Source organism: Syzygium oleosum, unplaced genomic scaffold, assembly GCF_021117445.2.
Source record: "Syzygium oleosum isolate NSW1041296 unplaced genomic scaffold, Sole_v2.1 Sole_v2.15, whole genome shotgun sequence".
NCBI classification, from domain to species: Eukaryota; Viridiplantae; Streptophyta; class Magnoliopsida; order Myrtales; family Myrtaceae; genus Syzygium; species Syzygium oleosum.
This window is the reverse complement of record NW_026607499.1, coordinates 8240958-8265756: the sequence shown is the minus strand read 5'-3', so window position 1 is coordinate 8265756 and position 24799 is coordinate 8240958. Positions and strand designations below refer to the sequence as shown.

General features: G+C 41.6%; 3 protein-coding genes across 3 annotated transcripts in view; 2 read left to right on the top strand and 1 right to left on the bottom strand.

Annotated features, from left to right (window-relative positions):
- The window catches only part of LOC115675444 (long-chain-alcohol oxidase FAO4A), a 35201-nt gene extending 25332 nt beyond the window's left edge, over nt 1–9869 (top strand). The window contains exons 2-4 of the mRNA XM_056318609.1: nt 2640–2967; nt 3709–3978; nt 7916–9869. Coding sequence (XP_056174584.1) covers nt 2647–2967; nt 3709–3978; nt 7916–9775 — 2451 coding nt within the window. The 5' untranslated portion in view covers nt 2640–2646 and the 3' untranslated portion in view covers nt 9776–9869. The remainder of the gene's footprint in view (nt 1–2639; nt 2968–3708; nt 3979–7915) is intronic.
- Nucleotides 9870–13023: 3154 nt separating this feature from the next.
- Nucleotides 13024–16728, top strand: LOC115675443 (pentatricopeptide repeat-containing protein At4g19220, mitochondrial). The gene has a single exon (XM_030598097.2). It carries the CDS (start codon nt 13250–13252, stop codon nt 16202–16204), a length of 2955 nt encoding a protein of 984 aa, XP_030453957.2. The 5' UTR covers nt 13024–13249; the 3' UTR covers nt 16205–16728.
- Nucleotides 16729–18124: 1396 nt separating this feature from the next.
- On the bottom strand, nt 18125–24617 carry LOC115675445 (ABC transporter E family member 2). Its single transcript, XM_030598099.2, has 13 exons — nt 24469–24617; nt 24204–24343; nt 22709–22794; nt 22532–22629; nt 22311–22428; nt 22138–22227; nt 21425–21729; nt 21140–21335; nt 20870–21055; nt 20494–20763; nt 19217–19462; nt 18720–18854; nt 18125–18635 (listed from the first exon to the last, which is right to left on the bottom strand). Exons 2-12 carry the CDS (start codon nt 24304–24306, stop codon nt 18735–18737), a joined length of 1818 nt encoding a protein of 605 aa, XP_030453959.1. The 5' UTR covers nt 24307–24343; nt 24469–24617; the 3' UTR covers nt 18125–18635; nt 18720–18734.
- Nucleotides 24618–24799: the final 182 nt, after the last annotated feature.

Here is a 24799-nt window from a genome sequence, read left to right as displayed (position 1 = left end):
TCGAGCGTGACTTCATTCACTAAATTATAAATTGATATTGATTGATAGTTGCCATTTGCCAAGGTCACTCTCAAAGCGAGTTGCTCTGTATTTTATGGCCTCCAAAACGGTTGACAATCGTCAAGCGATTTATCCTGTTTAATAGAAAAAAAATAAATTAATTAAACGATTAGAAAATGAGTCGACTATATATATATATATATATATATATATATATATATTATGAATGCATGTTTATGTTAGTTAAAATTTTCTTTCTCATGTAAACCAATCCTTACACGAGCTACATATAGAAGACACGAACGTAATTGTATTAAACAGAAAATCGAAGACGTGGAAACTTGTGGGACGAACATAAGAGAAAGTGTTGGGATAACAACTTGACCCATTTGATGTTAAAAAAGATCTTTTACAGGAATGTTGGCCAGAGATTTCTTGTAACAATACTAGTAGGATCTGTGCTTCGATATCGCGTTAGATAAATGGCTTTTTTCTTTCCAAATCCTAAATTGTTAGAAAATGGATCGAAAACATGTGCAACATACTTTTTATGGTTTGATTAACTTTTGGTCCTCTCTTTTTTAATAATATTTTTGCTGCTAGAACCACCATTGTCTCCAGTTCAAAGCGTAAGCGTCAACCCATATTTTAATCAATCGCACCAAGGTCATTCACACATCCTCTTTCATCTCCAAGTTGGACGAATTGGGTATAGTTTGGGCCGGTAGAGCATCAACTGGGCATGAATTTGAGCTTTATGATAATGCAAGTGAATGAATAAATTAAGGCAAGAAATACCAACTTATTTGATTATAAAATAGTAATTTGTTTGACTCAAAGATTCAGCTGTAGCAAAGGCAAGCTAGTGGTCATCGCCACAACTTGCCTCTACAATAACCAATAGGGCCACACTGCATTCACGCATGCAGACACTGGAATGAGGAGATTCACCCATCGAAAGTCAATTTAATGAGGGGCAGTTGCAATGAGTTATTGAGTAGCAATTGGGGGCTACCTCCTAAATATTATTTTGCATATCAATGGATTTTCTAATTTAATTTGAGTAACCATCTCCGACAACGACCCAAGCTAGAATACGAATACGAATAATCAAGCGAATACATGTTAAGATAGATTGTGGTGGTGTTAAGTAAACAAAACAAATGAAGAGCGAATGTTTCGGTTTAAAATTTTATCATCTTAACCGGGCAGACATTGAAATAACGAAATTTTCCTCCGTTTTTATACATTTAAGCATACTTAATTACATGTACCCGGAAAACTATTTGTCTAAACTTGTTATGGCAACAAAGAATCTATATTTGGGGTTGCACAATTCATACTGCAAAGACGACGCATTACATTCTCTCATGCAATTATTAAGATAGTGTGGATCGATCCAAAGATGAAAGCTATCGATTTGGCTTGAGTTGGCTCAAACTTATAATTCAATCTTGTTTAGCTTCACTTTTCTTGAAATTGTATTCTTGCGTTCCGATTTGAGCTGGTATCCAAACGGAGCCGGATCACTACCTTACTTGTCCCTCGTATCTATTAAGGTGGGCTTTGTCGTCAACCCGAGAATGCGACGTGATTAACAAAGCAAGTGCGCTTTCCAATTAGATTTGCTCAAGAGCTACACTTAGGCGCGTTTGGCAACCGGCCAAACAGCAACTATTTCTATTCTTTTGTTCCCAGAATCAGTTTTGAAACAGAAATCCGTTTGGTAAATATTTTGTTTTTCTTCTTCTTCTTCTTCTTCCTGGCTTGTAGCCAACGAGGGCGTTGCGGCCCTCACCGACGAGAGCAACGGTTGGACCCTCGCTACCTGGGTGAGGGCCGCCTTCGTCGGATCTGTGTGGGCGACCCTCACCGCCGCCCTTGCCAAATTCGGCAAGGGCCGCCCTCGACGACCTTGGCGAGGGTTGCCCTCGCCAAATCCGGTGAGGTGGCGAGGATCCAGACCTCGCCGGCTCTGGCCAAGGAAAGGGAAGAAGAAGAAAAATAAAAGAAAAATAAAAAGAAAGAAATATTAAAAATTCAAAATATTATTAAAATATTATTAATAAAAGAAATTTTGTGCAATTACCGAATACATTTTTGTTCTTTTTTTAATTCAAGAATATAAATTTTGGGCAGTTACCAAATACGTTCAAATATTTAGAAATTATTTCCGGGCACGAAATCAAAAAAAATTATTTCTGAACAAAAATTATTTTCGAGAACAAAATAATTGCCAAACGTAATCTTAGTTTGGAGGGTCACAGAAATAATAATTAAAATGAAGGAGTCAATTGCGATGACAGAGTTCGTCAGGCCTCTTCGATTTTGCACCTGCCTCAATTCACACACTCATTTCCGTTGACGCAGCTTGGCTGTGATCCACAGTTCTGGTTCGTCATCTTCACCACGCTGCTCTCTCTCTCTCTCTCTCTCTCTCTCTCTCTCTCTCTCTCTCTCTCTCTCTCTCCAAGTGCAACATCTAATGCACACCAACTGGCTACTTGGCTGATACACGGGCTTTGAGAAGCAAAGATATAGCCCCTTGTTTTTGTTTCCCTCTAATGCGGTGCCTGCTACCATAAATTGACGACCCATTTCGCCATTTCTTCTCGCAAGCTTCTGTCGCAGAGACAGAGAGAGAGAATGGGGCGGAACGAGAAGGGAGACGCCAAACTGCGAGGCGATCGTGATCATCACACAGTGGCAATCCAGCTCGGCCACGACGAAAAGCTCGTCGGATCAGTAGGAGGAGGAGGAAGAGGAGAGAGACGACGAGTCAGTTATGTGAACTCTCTCTCTCCTCGTCAGATGGACACTCTCACCGCTCTCTGTGACACTTTCTTGCCCTCCATTGCTCAGCCTCATCATCCTTCCGACACCGCCTCCGGTGGCAACAGTGATGGGGACGAGGAGGTTGCTAAGTTTTATCAAACTTCAGCTTCCATGGCCGGAACTCCGGAGAAGGTAACTTGATTTTATGCAAATTTTGCTTTTCTTGTAGGCAAATGATTGGCCAATGTTGCGTCGCAGTATTTACTTACTAAACCAGACAGTTTGTGTAAATAGTCCGACAACATTAGACATTCGTTTGGTTTTTTTTCCCCATCGAGAAGGCATGCCATGTTTACTTTTTGGTTGAGAATGAATGGGGTTTTGGTCAATCACTGTTCTTGCACCTCCAAAATGAGGCATCCATGTTAGTACATCCTTCATTCGAGCTGTGGCCTTTCTCTGGAATTAAAATATTAAGCCAATTTTTGTGAAAATCTTGTGAGATTGATAACAATGTGTATCAAATGCACGCTCATCATCATCTCTGCTTTTGTTTCCTCTTCTTTTAGGCCAAAACACAACATCCTTCATTCTCTTCTCTTAAATTGCGTTATAAGATGCAGAAGAAGACCCTAATGAATACGCAGTCCAAAATCAAAATCTGAAATCTTCGTACTTACACCTTTTTTCTTTCTCGGGCTGTGCTTTCCTTCGTTCCGGGTCGACGGTCGGTGGAAACTTTCTCCCTCCAACCATTCTTCTGATCGGTGTGTTACCTATATGGTTTCCTCCGACTAGGAATGGATGAAAGAATAGGCCTTTGTATTCACGTTAAGTGTTTATAAGCAAAACAAAATAAAACCCAAACAACCATCGGCTTTGATATCCTAGCCTAAATGTAGGGTTTGTTTTTTCTTTTTGCTGTTCATGCAGCTAGGGGGGCTCATCAGTGAGAGGATGAAACACCCAAAGCTATGGATGCTCCGTCTCGCCTTGTGGTTCCTCTCGACATGCATCGGAACCTTCATATTGTGCGGCCGGAAATGCTTCTCAAGCCACTTCCCGTACGTGCAGAGATTCTCCGAGATTCCGCAGCGGCGAAGGGAGGAGATCGTGAGGCGGTGGTCTCGCAGCGTCTTCCCTCTGCTCCGGATATTCGCGCGTGCCCTCAAGCTTCTCACCCTCCTCGTCTTCTTCACTCAGGTTCGTACGCTTTCTGAATCCACATTCTTTTCACCTTGAATTGGGAGGGTTCAAATGGAGGAAAGCTTTCCAAAACTGGCCCCAGCACTTAATGCATCGAGTCGTGTCATTCTATCTGAAAGATGAGAGAAGTGGTTGAGTTGGTTCAATGACGGGACTGTCCTCATCATGAATATTAAAACCCTAGATATGATTAAGAAACCGTAACACTATACTTTTGCCTTAAGATATAATGCTAATCTACCCATCAACCGCAACTACAAGGTGAAAACTCGTTGAAAGTTGGAGTGAGGTTTCATAATCTAATAAGCGACACAAAGGTATATCATTGATTAATGCTTTGCGATTTGTATGGCTAATCAAATGAGCATTTTGAACTCGAAGACACCAAGAACATTTTCTTTTTCGAGTGAGATATTTTGTTCATATTGTTAAAAAAATAGATGTAAGGTGTGACGAAGAGAGAAGCTACCTGTCACCTTCATCGCCACGCTGAGCTGCATGCATGCACGCGTGCCACGTGCAGTTTGATGATGTATTTATCGGTATTGTTACCAGTTGAACAATTAAATAACTTAGGGCGTTTAAACCCTAGCAGGCTAGCACAAGGCGCTTATAACGAAGCATAAAGCTTCTGTGCTCTTCTTCTTAAATCGATGACCATTTGATGTCTGGACCAAAAACAAAGATATGACATAGCCCATGTCACGATGTTGACAAGTGTTTTGAGAGTATTATAAATAAAAGATTCAATATAAGTAATAATATTTGTTTTATAAAGCATTTATTACTTGCAAAGAAATATATGAAAATAAAATCAATTAGGTTATCTCAACGAAGACTTTTGCAAGAAATTTTTGCACAAATCCATTCAAAATTAAAATCACGAGGTATTGATAAGTACGAGCTATGTTATTCCTGGTGCGACAAGAGCTGAATATTTTTCCCATTGACAATGCTGGGAATATGAAAGTGAATTTATAAAACTAATATGCTAAGTGATATGATATATTTGTTCTTGTTAACTCTCGAATATGATCAATTTATTGAACTTAGCATTGCTCTTTTCCAATTTAATCTTTTTTTTCTTTTTCCGGCCATTGGTTTCCTATTTGTTTCTGTAACCTCACCTGTGTTCTGGAAACTGGTGGTGAAGCCGATCGGCTGGCGCAACACAGATTACTTGTTTGATCAACTAGCTATATTTATTTACATATAGGATGTGGCAAAAACACAAAAAATAACTATGTAGTTATATTTTGAACACATTAAATATTTAAAAAAATGATTACATTAGATCCGGTCCATAAGAGTTTATTGATAGTTACATTTTCACCTACTAGAACCCCTTCTGAAAAATATGTCGAATTATTCAATTTCAAAAAGAAACGACTAAACCTAGTTTAACTTGTAATTTTAGTCAATTATGTTTCCGTGAAAAAAAAAAGGAAAAGGAATCATCCTTCCACTCATCATTTAATTATTAATCAAGCAACGAGTAAAACAAAAGTTTATAAGCTAAATCGACTGTCTCGGAAATTAATCTCGCGCAGGAGATTATAGGGGGATGGCAAGATATGAATTCGGTCCATTCCAATTAATAAGGTGGGCTCTATCGTTTAATATAGAATAGGTGGGAAGTTGGTCGACAAGAGTAGATACACTTTAGGAGATGGAATCATGAATGGTCGGATAATGTTATCTGTCATCTCCAGAGTACGTAACAAGAGCATTGAAATCGATCGAGACTGTATAGTTAAAAAAAAGTTGGATTAGAACTAGGAGACGTGACATGGGAGCATTTTTTCTTGTCGAGGTGTCCATACCCATCAGCTTCACCAATAAATGCTCAAAACTGCAGATAATACTTGCTTCACCACGACTATTATAAACAGCTCATCGAATTTTTAGGAGAAAAACAGTGCTATACATAGTTTAAACATGTGGTACGTTTTAGGTATTATCATCCTTAATCGGTCGAAATTTTTTTGCTTGTATTTCCTTAACATAGAATGGTAACATATCATGAAAATCAGAACAACTTGATCCATATAGTGCGTGTTTCATACGTGTGGATGGCAATGATAAATTGTATTAATCAACCGCCACTTAATTTAAAAGGTTAAATCGTAAGGTGAAGTCTCGCTTTGATATACAAAATGTCATGAAGTTTTGAGCCGGCTCGAATCAGGTGTCCACACAATTTATGCCTCAGCCAGAGTAGCTCGTTGGACGAGAATGAGACCCTTCAATAAATTGGGAATTTTAAATCGAGAGTTCTATAGCTGGAGACACCAAAATGTTCAGACCCATCATCTGAGAACTCTGAAGAATTTATATCCCTCCGGGGAACAAAAAACTTAATGACTTACCATAAATGTTTCGGCTACAATTATGCAAGAGAGGGATGGGACTCGCACTCAATAAATTCATTAAAAAAACACAGGAAATTTTTTTTTATCTTATATAATGATTTTGAGTTGCATCCTTCTGTTTTTTAAGCACACGTCCATTATAATAGTCCCGGTTGCTGTTGGTCCCTATCAGTCAGTCAGATTGCCCATATGGCACATCCAAGGCTTTAATGGGGAATTTACCAAGGTCAAATCTATTAAATTTAGAAAATATTGTCCAAAAAGTCATAAACTTATTCTACTTTTGTCAATTCAGTCATAAACCTTTTAAGTTTGACAATTCAGTCCTAAACTTTTTCGCTTCTTGCAAATTGAATCTATCCGATCAATTTTGATCGGCCGGCGCTGACGAGGCCGCAGACAATCCGGCCAACGCTGACGTGACAATTTTTAAAGATATTTTTTTTGAATTTTTAATCTTTTTTTTTCTGCCCTTCTTCTCTCTGACCGGTCCGGCGAGGTTGACCTCGCCGGCCTCTGGAGAAACTCGCCCCCACCGACCACTAGCAAGGGCGAGGCTGGCCCAGCCATGGCGAGGTGACCTGCGACGGCACTGGCCGGCCTCGCCTTGGCTGGGCGAGGCTCGACCTCACCCAGATCTGGCGAAATTGAGCCTCGACCAGCCATGGCGAGGCCAACCTAGCCGTCGCTAGGCGAGGTGAAACCCAGCGACGACGGTCGGCCTCACCTTGGCTAGGCGAGGTCGACTTGGCAACGGCGGGAGAGGCTCGCCCTTGCCAATGGCCGTTGGGGGCGAGCTTCACTAGAGGCCGGTGAGGTCGACCTCGTCGGCCCCCGCCTATGGTCGGTCGTCGGACCGGCCAGAGGGAAGAAGGGCAAGAAAAAATAATTTGCCACATCAGCGTTGGCCGGACGACCGGCAGCCACGTCAACGCCGGCCGACCAAAATTGGATAGATGGACTCAATTGGCAAGAAGTGAAAATATTTAGGACTGAATTAACAAAAAGTGAAAATGTTTAGGACTGAATTGACAAACTTAAAAGGTTTATGAGTTAATTGGCAAAAGTGCAATACGTTTATGACTTTTTAGATAATTTTCCCATTAAATTTAGCTCCCCACTTGCTCTATCTCAACAAATGTTTTTGGTACATTTTATCTCAACAAATTGAATGCTTGAAAGTACAAAGTAGTAACACTTACATGACGGTGAAATTATTTATAGAAAAAAATAAAGTATATAGTGATTTTACGAGTCGTACGGTGAATATTATCTCTTAATTTAATATGATGGACATAATCAATCATAATAGCAGGAAAATGTAGCGGCATGGAAGCAAATGTTAATTTCTAGTGATGATTCGAATTGCGGGCAACCCATTTTCCGCTCACTCCTACGTGATTTGATCCAGTACAATAAATTAGCTGTAAAATAGGAAGATGGGTGTGTTTTGTCCCTCCTTTGAATGAACAATGGAGAGATTTTTTCTTCAGTGCTAATCATTCTTTCTAATCTGTGGGAATGAGGTTCTACGAGAATGATAAGTTTCAATTTGTTTTCAGGTCGATGAGAAGGATCGCAACCTTTCCTGGAGAGCGATCGGCTATGCTGGACCAGATCCAGAGTTCAAAAACTCCAAGAAATTAAAGCATACGTCTTGCCAAATCTCAGCAGATGAACAGCAAGACCAAGAACAAGCGACAGCCAAGAATGGTTATGAAGATGAAGCCGTCTTTGGACCTCTACATCGAGGTTTAATCCACATGGAGCACCCGCGAGACATCGTCGCGAATAGTCTCCAACAGTCCGGGTTCCCCGTCCTCATTTGTCCCTCGAATGATAATCTACAGAAGCGTTGTTTCCCATCTTTGAGCATCCAGTGCGATGCAGTGGTGATCGGTTCGGGCGCAGGCGGCGGGGTTGTCGCTGGCGTGCTTGCAAAGGCGGGCCACAAGGTGCTTGTCCTGGAAAAGGGAAGCTACTGTGCCAGGAGTAATCTCTCCCTGCTCGAAGGGCTGACCATGGATCAAATGTACCTCTCCGGTGGGCTCATAGCAACCGAAGATATGAGCACGGTGGTGCTCGCAGGTTCCACTGTTGGAGGGGGATCCACAATCAACTGGTCCGCCTCCATTAGGACACCACAGCATGTGATGAACGAGTGGTCGAGCAAGTATGATCTAGAGCTGTTCGACAGCAAGTTGTACCAGGAGGCGTTGGATGTTGTCTGCAAGAGAATGGGAGTTCAGTCGGGAATCAGCGAAGAAGGGTTCAACAATGCAGTGCTACGAAAAGGGTGTCATGAATTGGGCTATCCTGTGAGCAACATTCCTAGGAACTCACCCGCGGATCACTATTGCGGTTGGTGTTGCTTGGGCTGCAAGGATGGGAAGAAAAAGGGCACCGCGGAGACATGGTTGGTCGACTTAGTGGAATCCGGGAACGGGGCGATTCTCCCCGGATGCGAAGCCATCGAGGTCCTGCACACAAGGCGGATCAGAAGAGAGAGGGACACAGCGACTGGGGTCGCATTCGAGTTCGAGCATAACGGGATCAAGGAGGTCTGCATCATCGAATCCAAGGTCACCATTGTGGCATGCGGGGCTCTTAGTACACCGGCTTTGCTAAAGAGAAGCGGCCTAAAAAATCCCAATATCGGGAAGAACTTGCATCTCCATCCGGTGACCATGGCGTGGGGCTACTTCCCAGACACTAAGACGGCAGATCTGTGGCCGGAGAAGGAGAAGAAGAGCTATGAAGGAGGCATAATGACGGCAATGTCCACAGTTGTTGGGAATTTTGACAATTCCGGGTATGGCGCGGTGATCCAGACCCCATCTTTGCACCCGGGCATGTTTTCGGTACTAATGCCCTGGACGTCTGGCCTAGACATGAAAGAAAGGATGACCAAGTTCTCGAGGACAGCCCACCTATTCGCGCTTGCTAGGGATAAAGGGTTGGGGATGATCACAACGTCGAACTTCATTAGTTACAAGATAGATGACGGCGATGAGCAGAATCTGCAGAAGGGGCTCGAGAAGGTGCTGAGGATACTGGCAGCAGCCGGCGCCGAAGAGATTGGGACGCACCACAGCGGTGGGAAAACACTGAACGTGAAGCGAGCGAGCTACCATGAGTTCGAGCGGTTCGTGAAGGAAGAGAGCGCGAGGCCAATAAACGGCCTGTCAACACCGATATGCTCTGCCCACCAGATGGGCAGCTGTCGGATGGGGCCCAACCCAAGGAGCTCGGCAGTGAACCCAATGGGCGAGACGTGGGAAGTGGAAGGGCTGTATGTGGCCGATACCAGCGTTTTTCCGACGGCTCTGGGGGTGAATCCAATGGTCACCGTCCAGGCGATTGCGTATTGCACTGCACAATCGGTGCTCGAAACTCTCAGGAGGAAGAAGAGCAGACAGTGATTGTGATATACATAGTCGCATTCTTCTTTTTTTCTCTTGCTTTCCAGTTTCACCTCTTATCGCAATAAAGCTTTTGGTGTGCTACAACAGCAAATGAATTGTGAAAGATTGCCTTGCTTTCTTTCGCTATTTTCTGCTTATTCAACCAACCAAAACTCCCTGTAATTTGTCAGCCTAAATTAATTAAATCTAGCATAATAACTCCCGGCATCGTTGCAGATGGATTCCTAAAACAAAAGAATGCAACCTGTCGTTTAGGATAGCAAAGTTAGAGTATCCAAAGACACGAAAGCATAATTTTGATCCATAATGAAAACGAAGCAGAAAAGAAACTCCCATATTTTGTGTACATAATTTGATCGGAGGTTTTTTCTTACTTACTCGGATAACTGTCATTTGCTAGTATGAGATTGGAACGTCACAGTGGCTTAAAGGGACCACCGTTAGGCTGATCCGAGTAAACAAAGGCCTGTTGTATATCCAGAATTGCAGCTTCTGCAATGCAGACATTGCCATCATCCGAGTCCTGACACAGATTTCCGTCACTTTCAGATATTAGAAGTTCAGCCATTCTCAGATATCAGGAAAACAAGAAACCTCAAACCAAAACTTTACAGTTAAGTCAACCGGAGATCAAACTTAAAATCAAGCAGCTTCTTTTTCAGCTTCATTTTCTAAGTTACACACCAAAAAATGTGCATATTTTAGACCGTGAACTCAACAGCTAGAACTTGTTCAGTTCTTCTGAGACCACCCATTGACAAAGGTGTCCAATTTACTTGCTGTGCCTTGTCTGGTAAGTTTCTTTGCTTAAGCAAAAAAGAAGAAAAGGCAAAGTCTAGCAAGTTTGTTCATTTTATCGGCATGTAGGTCAGGCACAATTAAAAGATTCGCCAGTTTTTTATGGCATGTACTTACTTCTATTTCGAGTTTAGCATGGTCTTTTGGGCTATACTTCTGTGATATCGAATGTCTTTCTATACATATGTAGGTCAGGCAGAATTAAACGTTCTTCAATGTTTGAAGGCTATCGCCATTTGAGTCTAATGAACACTTTTGAAGGGTATTTGGAACAAGCATGATGCAGGACTCCACAGTAAAACATTAACACTTGCTATCCTTCCTGTCATACTATGAAAATCATATTGTGGTCTAACAGTTCAACGGTTGAACTCTCAACTTTAACAGGATTATATGATTACGGTTCACCTAAATGTTCACGATCCGACCCAGCCACGCTGGTTTCATCTACAGAAACTGTTTGATTTTGCAGGTCAAGGGGGTCGAATAAATCAAATCATGTCTATCTCTCCTCTCTCTGTCTCTGTACTTCGCAGTTCATATTTCTCTCAGCGGATCATGTCACCATGTTGTGCAAGGACTTTAGCCTCATAAAACAGTCTCAAAGATCAGTACCCATATTTCCAATTTGCACATGTTTTGGTGTGCCCTGATGGAATGCAATTCTCTAGCCGCATTGCCATCATCCATTCTGCTTCTGGGCGATTCCAACGAGCACGAAAGGCTGTTCCGTGGTATTCCGACCATGTGCTCGAGCATTTTGCTACCTGGTAGGTGTGGCCCGGCTCTGGTACCTGCTTGTTGATGCACCCGATGCAAGCATAATACTCAATCAAAAGGAGAGAATCGAGAAGGTGAGTCTCTCGCTTGGGCAACACTCTCCTAGTGAAGTCATGAAGGTTCAGACCATGTCTGAGCGCAGTTGTCTGTCGGCCTCTTCCCCGTGAACATTTCGAGCAGGAGCATCCCGAAACTAAACGAGTCTGCCTACGTGGTCGCTTCATTTCCCATGCCATACTCTGTAATTACACAATCCGGCTAGCGAAAACTGATTGCCAAAGTAGCCAAGATCATCACTATTGGAAAAGCTTTGGTTGAGTGATATATAATGCCGATGGATAAAGAGAAGAAACTCTAACGATCCGGTCCAGTAAGGGCGGGGAGTGGTCACAGGAGCAAAAGAGCTTGAATAAAGAGTGGCTCCTGACTTTTAGGATGGCAAAGGGCTAAGAATGAATTGAATTGCACACTGAATAGGGAGAGAGCCTGCCTAGGACATTTTTACTTATGAAGGCGCATTTTGACGTAATGGCAAGTGGGATGAATGATCTACTGGGAAAGTGCTTGTATGCCAAAAGGCCAAAATCGTGAGATGGATAATCTTTCGAGTGAGTTAATTCAGGTATGTCACATCACGGAAACAATCACGATATCACTTCAATTAAGAGTAACATTAGAAAATAGCTAATGGTTCCCCTCGATTTAAACGTGTCGGAGTTATTTGATTCGTTCAATAAATATATCATGTTTGTATTAGATTTGAATTGTTTATAACAAAATCATGGCGCAAAAACGAAATTGATAAATTTTTCATTGTTAATCTGATGAATTGTAGTAAGGGAAAATAACACAAATAGTCCCTGAACTTTGACTCAATGTGTAATGTGATTCATAAACTTTTATTTTATTCAGTGTAGTCCATGAACTTTAATCTAATGTGTAATGTTATCCTTGAACTTTTAATATGTTCAAAGCGGTTCTTAAACTTTTTATACATGTTCAATTTAGTCCATGAACTATTTAATACATAGAAGGATCTAGATTAAACATTTACTAAAAGTTTAGGGACAACAATGAATATATTAAAAATTCATGACCACATTAAACAAATTAAAATTTCAGAAACGATATTGCACATCTGGCCAAAGTTTATGGACTATTTGTGTAATTATCCCCCGTAGTATTATCGTAAAAAGAAAGAGAATAGGAGGAAAAAAGAGTTAATATCACGAAAAATCTCAAACTGGTACACCTGTGACAAATTTATCACAAACTACTTTTTTTATCACGAAAAACCCCAAACCGGTACACATGTGATAAATTTATCCAAAACTAATTTTTTGACCACAAAAAAGGCCAAACCGGTATATTTGTCATAAATTTACCTTCCATTAAATTGAATTAATACCATGAAAAATGTACACATGTGACAAATGGATGCTAAAATCCCAAACTGGTATACTCGTCAACTGTCACGTGTCATCCAACTCAGAAATCCGATAGTAAAATTTACGGAAACTAAAGGAGGGTAAAATTATCGTAAATGTATCAATTTGGGATTTTTGATTATCAAAAAATAAATTTTTGATAAATTTATCACGGGTGTATCAGTTCGGGATTTTTTGTGATATTAACTCAAAAAAAAAAACTAACATTTGCCAATTGCGCTCCCCTAAGAAGCGCCCTTACTTCAGTGGCGCGCATTACCGTTGTTTGGTAGACCTCGGAGAAAAAACACGAGGAGGAACATGTTTGTCCGACCGTTTTCCTAAGTGGGTCTCGTGCGAATGTTTCTTGTTTCGTGGTATCTATCCACGCTCTTTGTGAACTCACCTGCATATATTGTTGAACAGCCCATCTCAGTCGAAATCATTGACCAGCGAGCCATGGTTTATGGGTCGCCGGGGCTTGTTCCTGAGTCCGTTCCTTTTGAAGGTTCTCGCTCGGTCTGCACGAGCACGGCTGTCTGAACGCACCTGCTCGCCGTTCGATCTTGGAGTCTCCAACTTTCGTCCGTGCGAAGCGAAGGCAGCGGTCATAGAAGCGAAGAAGGCTGCTGCTGCTGAGAGAACATTGACTAACTTGTGTTTGAGGACTGGACTCGCGCGCTCAGTTCCTGACAATGTTAGTTTCATCCGCAAATATGATTTGCCACCCGGAATCCGTGCTTCTCCCGTGCTTAAATCTCGCCGTGCGTTGGTGCAATCTGTCAGTTTCTCCTCCGTCCGTGTCCCGTTCGACGAAATGGCTGACCGAGAGTGGCATTCGCGAGATGGCCGCTTTCGCCGAGTTCTTGGCTTCGTCAAAACGTCCGCCGTGGGAGGTGACAAAGAAGGTGTCCCAATTGCCCACTGTTCGGCCCTCAAGATCGGGGCTCTCGCTCACTTGCCCATCGCAACCTCTCTGCTCATGGCCTACTCAAGGGCTGCGGACCCGAGTGCTTTACGCGCTTTGTTTGATGAAATTCCCGATAAAGATGCGATCGCTTGGAATGCGATGATCACTTCCTTGGCTGACAACCAGTGGTTTGGTCGGGCTCTGGATCTATTTGCTGAGATGATGGAAAGTGGAATTGGTTTTGATTCCACTTCTCTTTTAATAGTTTCGTCAATATTCACGCGCACGAATCAGTTGATTCAGGGTCGTGTCGTTCACAGTTTAAGCATGAAGTCAGGGACGCTATCCGATTATTCGCTGTGTAATGCACTTATGGATATGTATGCAAAATGTGGTGATCTAAGCTCATCAGAGAGCATTTTCGCCGGTATCGGTTATAGAGATGATATTGCTTGGAATTCGATACTCAGTGGATGTCTTCACAACAACAATCCTAAAAGGTGCCTACTCTACTTTAGAGAGAGAGCACTGTATGATGAAATGGGGGACAGTATAAGTCTCTCGTGTGCTATTTCAGCTGCAGCTTCATTGGGAGAACTAAGTTGTGGTAGTACTTTGCACGCTTTGGCAATCAAAAATGGTTACGACAAAAGCCCCTGCATTTCAGTTTCCAACTCTCTTATTGCATTCTATTTTCAGTGCGGACACATTGAGGATGCCGAGGCTATGTTTAGAGGAGCAATGACTCTCCATGATGTCGTTTCTTGGAACACAATAATTGACGGTTGTGCCTCAAACGGAATGATTCTGGAAGCTTTTGATCTTCTTCATGAAATGCAATCAACAGCATCCGTCCAGCCTGATTCAGTGACTCTTCTTACTCTAATTTCAGTTTGTGCAGATGCAGTACTACTGATAGAGGGAAAAGCACTTCATGGCTACATTACGCGCAGAGGGATGGGACTTGATCCGCAGGTGACCAACAGTCTTCTGAATATGTATTTGAGATGCAGTGCTGTGAGGAAAGCTGAGATTTTGTTTGATTCCACTGCGGAGAGAGATTTGATCTCATGGAACACAATGATCGCTGGGTATTCCCAGAATGACCTATCTGAGAAAGCTCAAAGTTTATTAAAAAAAATGCTTCTATGGTGCTCAGGATGCAGCTTACCTACTCTATTAGCCATTCTTCCTTCCTGTAATTCCCCTGAATACCTCAGATTTGGAAAATCGATCCACTGTCTGCAGTTAAAACTTGGATTTTCACACAATGTTGTTGCTTTAAATTCCGTCATGCACATGTATGTCATTAGTGGAGATATTAGAGCAGCGTGCAAGTTATTGACGACGCATTCAGTTCATGAAGATCTCACTTGTTGGAACACTTTCATTGCCGGCTGCTCAAAGAGTGGCTTCTTTTGGGAAGCTTTAGAAGCATTTAACAGAATGAGTAAACATAATGTCTCTTTTGATTCCATCACGCTTGTCAATGTTTTATCAGCTTGTGGAAATCTTGAGCGGTTTCTTGAAGGGAGATTGATCCATGGGCTTGCTCTCAAAACTCCTATAGGATCAGACACCCGTGTGTGTAATGCACTTATTACTATGTATGGACGATGCACAGATATTGCCAGTGCAAGATTAGTCTTCAGTTCCATTAGTAATAGCAATTTATGTTCATGGAATTGTCTGATTTCTGCCTTGTGTCAGAACAAGGCTGCTAAGGAAGCAGTTGAACTCTTTGGACGTCTTGGATTTGAATATGATGAGATCACCGTAGTCAACATTCTCTCAGCCTGTACACAGCTTGGCATCATGCGGCTAGGAACACAAATTCATTCTCGAGTTTTCAGATTAGGGTTTCATGAGAATTCTTTTATATCTGCAGCTCTCGTTGATATGTACAGCAACTGTGGGAGATTGGATGTCGCTTGTCAAGTATTCAGAAACTCACCTGAGAAGTCCATTGCAGCTTGGAATTCTATGATTTCTGCCCATGGGTACCATGGTAATAGTAAGAAAGCACTGAAACTTTTCAAGAAAATGCGCGAATCCGGGATAAGAGCGACTAAAACCACTTTTATAAGCCTTCTATCAGCTTGCAGTCATGCTGGATTAGTTAGAGAAGGTCTCTGGTATTATGAGCATATGGAGGACAAGTATGGAGTTGAACCTGTTACGGAGCATCATCTTTGTGTGGTTGACATGCTTGGCCGTTCGGGAAAGCTGTTTGAGGCTTATGAACTTATCAAGAAGATGAAAACTCGGCCCCAGCCAGCCATTTGGGGCGCTTTGCTAAGTTCCTGCAACTACCACGGCAATATAGAGATGGGAAGAGAAGTTGCAGAGCTGCTCTTTAAATTGGAACCCGAAAATTCCGGGTATTACATTGCACTGTCAAATATGTATTCTGCTGCAGGGGGATGGATTGATGCTGTGAAGTTGCGTGAATTGATTCAAGAGAAAGGATTACGGAAGCCAATTGGGTACAGCCTCGTAGAGATTGGTTAATAAGGATGAACATCCACCAAACGTGACGGAACCACAGAGATGCAGGCACCATTTTGCATTGCATCTGCTCTCAATTTTTATTGGCACGTGTTTATATTGTTAGGGGTGACATAGGGTGTATGCCGTAAACAGTCAAATTAGATCATGTTCGCTTTGCAGAAAGATATTTCTAATAAGAATCTGTTTGTAATGAAGGGGCAGCTAATTTTACAATGATGCAGCAGCATTGAAGTAGGCGAATTAAGGAAAGGAACATGTAGCCCGTTCGTCGAACTGAACGGGGGAACGCAGAGAAAGTGACCTTTCCGATCACAAATAGGAGGAAAGAAGAGTGCAGAAGTTCGACCGACGTTACTTAAGCTTTAGAGAAAATCAATTCGATATGAGGCCATAAGGCTAGCGATGTTTTGTATGGCACTAAATGTTCGGCAGGTGAAACATTATGCGCAAAGTAACACTGCATCTGATATGTGAATGCGTAATTGCACCTTTGGCACTCAAGGAATGCTAAGGTTTGAAATGAATTCAATAGAAATAATTACATGTGACACTGACTGACGATAAGATTAGAGAAACTCGTTCGAGATAGTTTAGTCATATATAATGACCCTTTGGATGCTCTAGCGAGATGTGATTAGTCGAAAACTTAGGTTAAAACACGCGGTGGAATACTTAGAAGTCAAATGAGAAGATGAAGTATACATACAGAGTACCTAATACTTTGTTGGCTAATCTTCTGTAACGCCCCAGGTCTACATTGTATAATATTGTCCACTTTGAGCCCACTAACCCTCACGGCTTTAAAACACGTTGTCTTGGGCAGAGGCGCGAACGCATCGCCATCCCTCTCCCAAGCCCAATATTGTCCTTTTTGAGGCGCGGACGTACCGCCATCCCTCTCAAGGCTTTGTTCTCAGCACAGCGGAAGCTTATGTGAAACGCGTTTTAAAGCCGTGAGGGTCAGTGGGCCCAAAGTGGACAATATTACACAGTGTAGACTCGGAGTGTTATAGGCGGTATCAGAGCCGACTCCCGATCGCGTGTGGGGCCATACCGAGGGCACTGTGCTCGTAAGTGGTAGAGAGTGTGACGGCCCAGGCGGCGGTGCGCGGGGAGGAGGGATGGCGGTGCGTCCGTGCCTTGGTCCTCGGACGTGCGCAGGGAAGGAAGGAGGAGCCTCTCTTGTCCCACATCGCCTAGGGGAGAGTCCTGGACTGGCTTATAAGGCTTGAGGGTTCTATATCTGTGTAACGCGTTTTAAAGCTGTGAGGGTCAATAGGCCCAAAACGGACAATATTACACAACATGCACATTTGTTAAACAACTGGGATAAGGAGTGCAAGTACTCGAACTTTTGTATGTTGTACAATCGAATACCTAAACTTTCTTGTTGTTCAATGAACTACCTCAACTTTTTAAACTTAGCTTAGTGAGAAACTTTGAATAAGTTGTCATACCATATGATTTTTGCTAATGTGACTCGGTTACTGGGCAAAATTTAAGCAAGATTAGTAACGTAATTCACTTAACTAGGTGTCGAGCGAGATTATAAGATAGAGTACCAACGTGGGCGATTTTAACCATCTTATTTGCCTGTGTTAATGTTTCTTCTTCTTCTGTTTTGCAGTCGAAATCCTTGCTAATGTTACATCACCTCGGAAGACCACATTAGATGCCTATGTGAATACTAAATGTTATTTATGCCCAATAAAAGAATACTAAATGTTATTTAACGGCGTCAATGTTCATTTCTCTCCACACATTTGAAAGTTGGGCTACTCGATTGAATGAAAAAAATTAAGTGCTCAATTAAAAATCAAGGTACTTGTGGTGTCATAGTCCCGAACGATATCGTCTTTTCACGGCTAAACCCACCAGTCACACTTCACGTATCAAAACAGAAAAAACGAAACCCCACAAACCAACATTCAAAATGCAAAATCTTATAACGTTATCAATTCATGCATACCCACAAACAATCTGTGTAGAACATAGAAAAATGACAACTGCAGAAACTACAAGTCCAAAAAATCAAATAGGTGCACTTTATTTCTCTAGCGAGAATGGCCGTTCTTGGGTGTCAGCCAAGTACTGCAAAGTAGAAGCACTTGTTACCCTCTATTACTCAGATTCCCGTCTTTCCCCGTTTCTCTACAAATTTCAAACACCAAGCAAATAATTTGATGCAACAAGTAATGATAAAACCAAGTTGCATTTTTTTAAGCTATATATCATCAGACAACAGAAACAAAAATGGTGGACGGAGAAGGCATATTGAAGGGTCAACTGCATTGAAGCAGCGTCCTTGAAGGGGCTCGCAAGCTGTTTAAGAAAACAAGCATCAACTCTTGGATGGCACTGTGGTTTCCATTGTTAGTCCTGCACTGCCACATCACCTTCATGTGCTCTTCAAGCTTCAAACAACCCAGAACTGCAAATGCAGAACCAATAACCAAAATTTAAGTTTGCAAGTGCAGGGCTATCTGATGTTTGAGCACGATCGATTAAGACAAACCTGCCGACAAGGATATTAATCATCCAAATAATAGTAGGATCCAGCCGATTTCTGCTCCCTATCCTTGGTAGAGTCTAACTTATTGATCCTCGGACGAAAATTAGTCGGGTCCCGTCTGAAAGTTATATCCAAATGCTGCAAGTGCATAAATTAAACATGAACAAGAACAAATCAGCACATTCCCTTTTTCTTTCTTTATTTTTTTTGGTGGAGAGTGAAAGCATGCAGAAATTATGTACTTTAAGAAAGAAGTATCAACCAAAATTGGAAATGTCAAAAAGGAGTAGACGCAAAAAATGAAAAGTTAGCCATATTGAGATTCTGCCACTAAACTACGACCTTACTTGTCTCTCATACCCAGCAACAAGTGACATGTTGATGTCGGTAAATAATACCACTCACATATTTACTATTCCTCTTCTCCTCTAAAAGATTTTGCCAGTGATATTCACAGTTAGTATCAGGCATAGCATGAAAAGGTGGTAGGGAATACTTACAGATAAGAAAAGATTCATCCCGGTCAACAATGACTGAGGAGAATTGGCAATACAATCCACTGAAGGCCTCCCCTCGTACACTATCACTCTATCAGCCAAATAAGTTGCCATAATGAAATCGTGCTCAACCACGAAAGCAGTCTTCTTTGCATGGAGGATGAATCTCTTGATAACTTTCGAAGCAACAATACGCTGCTCGGAGTCAAGATATGCACTTGGCTCATCTATTAGGTAAATGTCTGCCGGCTGCATAAATTAGACAAGACAAAGTATTACACCATTATGCATCTACATTCCCGTGGTTACATTATTCATACTGCATTGACAAGAGGCATAGGAACTCCCAATATTCTCTAAAATAATCACTCATTTTTAGGTGCGTATCAAAGCTTTCATAATATACAATTTAGAAGAAGAAGAAGAAGAAGAGGTTGGTGTGTGTGTGTGTGGGGGGGGGAAGCAGCCAAAATTATATAAATTCGAAACACCAGCATGTGCGCCTTAATGAATATGAGTTAGCCAGAACTGACTAAACTACATCTACTACTTACAATACAACAGCCATATAAAACAGGTTAGTCAAGATGCTACAAATTTCAGGCTGGTATCCAATGAAACAACTTGATCTCTGCCACCATCCACCAGATGTTAGTTATCCACAGATCAGTAATATCTAAGGCTTTTTGGATGTTTCAGAAAATGAGCAGAAACTTTGAACGAAAAAACTGCATAAGCAATACGATCCACAGGACTCATTGTTAATGCTTCTTTGGTACAAAGCATAAGATGTTTACCAAATTATAGTTTACTTACTTAAGTGACAAGCTTTACTGCTTAATTGCTACCAGAAAATGTCAAAATGATGTATGTCAGATAGGGTGGAAACTACAAACTATCATGCCACAACGAAACCAAGAAATAGGTACGATGCAATGGTGCACGGGCCATCTACCCTTCTTAACACTCCCAAAGGAAAGAAAAGAGAGAAAATCTGAAAAAACATCAAGTGAAAGAAAAACAATGCAAAGGAAGATGTCCAGAAATTTAATGCAAAAACTTTTTAAAACTCAAAGCAAATGATAAGTTGATTCCGATGTCCATATTCAGGAACATGATATACATGTGCCCAGTGTGAAAAAACATTTCCTTGTAAAGCTCAAGAAAAACCATGGCACTACCTCTGACAACTCAAAAGTTGCATTCTTGTAGGATTTTATCTTAAATAAACCCTGTAAAGGACCCATCAATGAGATTCCATCACAACTAAGAAGATTTACCTTTCCAAGACAGAGACACAATGCAACTCTTTGCAACTCTCCGCCAGACAGATTCACGACTTCTTGATCCATCAGTTGTTCAATGAGAAGAGGCTTCATTACATCTGATACAAATTGAGGATGCATATAAGAATCCCGTATTCTCTGGTGCAGCAAATGTCTAACAGAAGCTGGAAATTTGGGACTAATCTTCTGAGGCTTGTAAGAGACATTAAATTCAGGTATCTCCACATCGTCTCCTTCAACGCTGTCAGGTTTCAGCAAACCAGCCTACAAACCGCAACTCCTTCGCATGATCGTCGAATAACAGTATGTAATTGGTATGCTAGAAGCAACTGAAGCAGAGCATGCAACTAAAACAAGAAATATTCATTACCAGCATCCTAATAAAAGTAGTCTTTCCAGTCCCATTCTCCCCCAGCATTACTATAATCTGTGAATCAGTAAATTCACCCTCCACGACCTTTAGCTTGAAGTTTCCCTGAATTTTCGTCATAGTGGGGTATTTGTACCGTGCATAAGTCTCGACATCCTCAGTGGCTTCCTGTGGAGTCTCAGCAACCTAGGAAGAAAAGCAACAACCAGAATTATACAAGTCTGCCACACCAGAATGAACTATATCCACGTGAAGCGATAGAATTGACACCTTGAAAGTAAGAGACTCGTCACGGAACCGCAGATTCTCAGTGGGAACAAATCCAGCTAGGAAGATATTTATTCCTTCTCTAACGGAGAAGGGAAGGGTTACAACTCCATATGCACCAGGTTTCCCATATAGGCAGCAAATAAAGTCTGATAAGTAATCGAGGACGCTAAGGTCATGCTCCACGACAATTACATAGCTGAGAAGCATCAACAGAATACCACACATCAAGATGCAGACAAAACAAATTAGAAAGCAAACAAATTAAATTATGAAACAAAGACAAACCTGTTAGGCCTAAGCAAAGATCGCACAACTTGGGCCGCTTTGAGCCTCTGTTTCACATCAAGATAACTTGAAGGTTCATCGAACATATATATTTCAGCATTTTGTATTGCCACAACAGCAATGGCAAACCTCTGGAGCTCTCCACCTGATAAATCACCAACATTCCGATCCTTAACCTGATTCAATTCGAGGTCAGCACAGAGTTCCTCTTTCATATCCCTTTCATCTTTTTGGTCAAGCACCTGTCCCACATTGCCTTGAACAGCCTTGGGAATATGATCAACATATTGGGGCTTTATAATAGCCTGTATATAGGGAGTACAGTTTAGCAGGAGGAAAACGCAATATGCAGCGCTAAGATCGAGACAAAGAAATGACACACTCAGGATAATCCCCAGCATAAAATATTCGGAATGACAAGGAATGCACCAGTAGTTCACCAGAAGTACAACCCAATCTAAGAGAGTAAAAATCTTAGGGGAAAAGAACTAAATGACAAAGTCGCAAGATTAGTACACTCAATTAAATAATTCACAATGAGTTGCTGCAACTAGAACCTGCCCCAGATGAACTTTTTCAAGGACATCCACAGTTTACTCTGACAAGTTCTCTAACCTGAACATTATTTCTCTAGCTGCATTCTATTAAAATATGCATCGCTATAATATGTTATAGACATAGAAGAGAACAGTCAGAATCAAATCCATCCGCACCTTCAAATGATCCTCCAAAATCCGGGTGAAATAATTTTGCAACTCAGAACCACGAAAGTATGTCAAGATTTCCTGCCAATCAGGAGGATTCTGCAACAGAAAGGGTCCAGGATGTCAGCTAACAAAAAGGAACCTAGAAGCAGCAGAAATATGTACATCTAAAGACATCATACATCAAAACGACCCAAGTTTGGCTTCAGTTTTCCAGCTAAAATTTTGAGGGCAGTCGACTTTCCAATCCCATTTGTTCCAACCAAACCGAGAACCTGGCCAGGCCGCGGGACTGGCAACCTGTAATAAGAAATCCCGTGACTCTACCATAAAAAATAGCAGAGAATCCAACCCATGAGGCAACTAAAACCACAATTTCAGACCAACTGCAATTGGTGGCTACCTGTGCAACTTAAATGTGTTTGGTCCATATCGATGGGTAGTATCTTTATCCAAATCTTTTGGCAAGTTTATAATCTGAATTGCCTCAAAGGGGCATTTCTGTAAAATTAAATCACAGTTCAGTGAAGTTGACCACAAGCGCAATGAATTTAACAGCAAACACAACACCATGACACACCTTGACACATATACCACATCCTATGCACAATTCTTCAGAAATGAATGCAATCCTTGACTGAGGAGTAACCTCAATACACAGTTTACCTGCACATGAACAAGCACCATAGGAGTTACATACTATGCTAATTCACCACGGAGAGACATGACATGTTCAAAGTCAGCACCAAAACTACGCATCTCTACATGCTTGATCCTAAGAAATCATAGAGGCACAGCAAGCCAGGAATTCTCATATAATTCATTCCCTAGGATTACATTTGCAAGCCATTACTATTAGCCTAAGAGCTGGAAGTAAACCCATCTAATGTTATAGACATAATTAGAATCATCATGTACTTCCAGAAAGAAAAAACAATTGATAGCGAGACTTTTTCCAGCCAATATATTACAATGGAGAAAATGCTTATCTCAGAAATAGATCAGCAAAAATGCATTTGTTAGGGATTATAAATGGCAAAACTGCAATTTTTTGCTTTCCTGCTAAAATCTAAATAATTGTTCAAACGTTAAGAATTCATGAAAAATTCTATGTCAACCTAAGCTTCAAAATTTGTAAATTTATAAAATGCTTCAGGTGTGGTTGAATAAAAGTCAAACTGCGTGCACCCCCAGCCCCTTCTGTTGCAGTTGCAGTAAAAGTGGAATCCATTAGATTAGGAAAGGAAGATGCATTTTCCTAAGAAGAGAATCGAGCAACTTCTAGACTTTCTGTGGGAAGCCCATATCTTATTTTAGAAATTCATGATGACTCAGTAGCTCATTCCTCAAAACATTGGTGAGAAGTAGATGAACCCGAAATCAGTAAATTTCATAGAAAATTATCCAAGTTCAGAAAGTCCTAAAGTTGTACGAATTAGTAAGGCTCGTAACATCTAATCTTTGACAACTCATGATCTGCAACACTCTGCTCTTTTATTAGTTTGATTTAACCATGTCTGCAGGATATGACATGGGTGTGGGTTATGGTATGGGCACACTTCATCTCCAAGTAGCTCATGCCATTCTTCATCTACAGCAATAGGGATACTAAATATATAGTTGCAGATTATATAAATTGTATATACTTCTTACTGTCATATCCACCATTTACCATTAAACTATACCTCCTAAAACAAATATAAAAAATTAATTAGACAAAAAGTTGCAACTCGAGCAAGTACAGACTTCCAGCAGCTAAAATGATAATTTTTCCTCCAAAATGGACCATAGACGGACCAAAAACAGAAGATCATAAGCTTAAACCGATTGAATAGAGAATTCTAATGAAAAAGGGCTGAACGAACGGTCCAGAACTACAACTCCAACACAAACTCGCCCGGAAAACCGAAATTGAAGACTTTCACCAATCGATTACCAATCATCAAAGCACATAAGGATTCCAATCAAAATCCTCGATCAAAATACCATCCGAACTCGAACTCGCATCACCTTCCGAAATCAATCGGCAACTTTTCACAGCTCGCGCAGGGGGGGAAAAAGCCAAAAAAAGGTACCGGTTTTGACGACGGGGCAGCTCTTCTTGCATTCCTGGCGGCACTTCTTGGGCTTGCACCTGTCGGAGCTTACTATAGCGATACGCGTGAGCCGATCCGCCATCTCTCGCGCACGGCAGTCCCCTCCCTTAAGACGCTAGCTATATGATGAATCGGCACCGATCAAATCATCAGTAAGTAAAAAACCAGGAAGCCGGCAAGAGCCGAGACAGCAGTACCGACAAGAAGACGAGACCTCGAGCTCGAAAGGGAAGGCGAAATTTACCGGCGAGGCTGAGAGAGAGGCGACGGCGACGGCGACGATGATGATGGAGGAGCAAGACGTGCGTGTGCTGGGAACGTTTTCCTGGCGTGGTGCCAAAGCTGAGCAGAGAGATGCGCTTCAACGCCACCACCTAGGGTTTTCTCCTACTGGGTCCGACCCGTTTCCTTTCTGACCCGCTCCGGTGATTTGCAACTTTTGTGGTGTCCAATAATAGGGGTTAATACCACAAAAAATCTCAAATTGATACGTCTGATAAATTTACCTCAAATTATTTTTTTGACCATAAAAAATTCCAAACTGGTACACCTGTGATAATTTTACCCCGAACTAT

What these genes read in the sequence shown, in the direction of transcription:
- LOC115675443 (XM_030598097.2), top strand. Translation starts at nt 13,250, where the DNA reads ATGGGTCGCCGGGGCTTGTTCCTGAGTCCGTTCCTTTTGAAGGTTCTC.
- LOC115675445 (XM_030598099.2), bottom strand. Translation starts at nt 24,306, where the DNA reads ATGGCGGATCGGCTCACGCGTATCGCTATAGTAAGCTCCGACAGGTGC. An exon ending in CAAACTTGGGTCGTTTTGAT is followed by an intron (nt 22,228 to 22,310) that starts GTATGATGTCTT and finishes TTTCTGTTGCAG; the next exon opens with AATCCTCCTGATTGGCAGGA. An exon ending in GGATGAATCTTTTCTTATCT is followed by an intron (nt 18,855 to 19,216) that starts GTAAGTATTCCC and finishes ATGCACTTGCAG; the next exon opens with CATTTGGATATAACTTTCAG.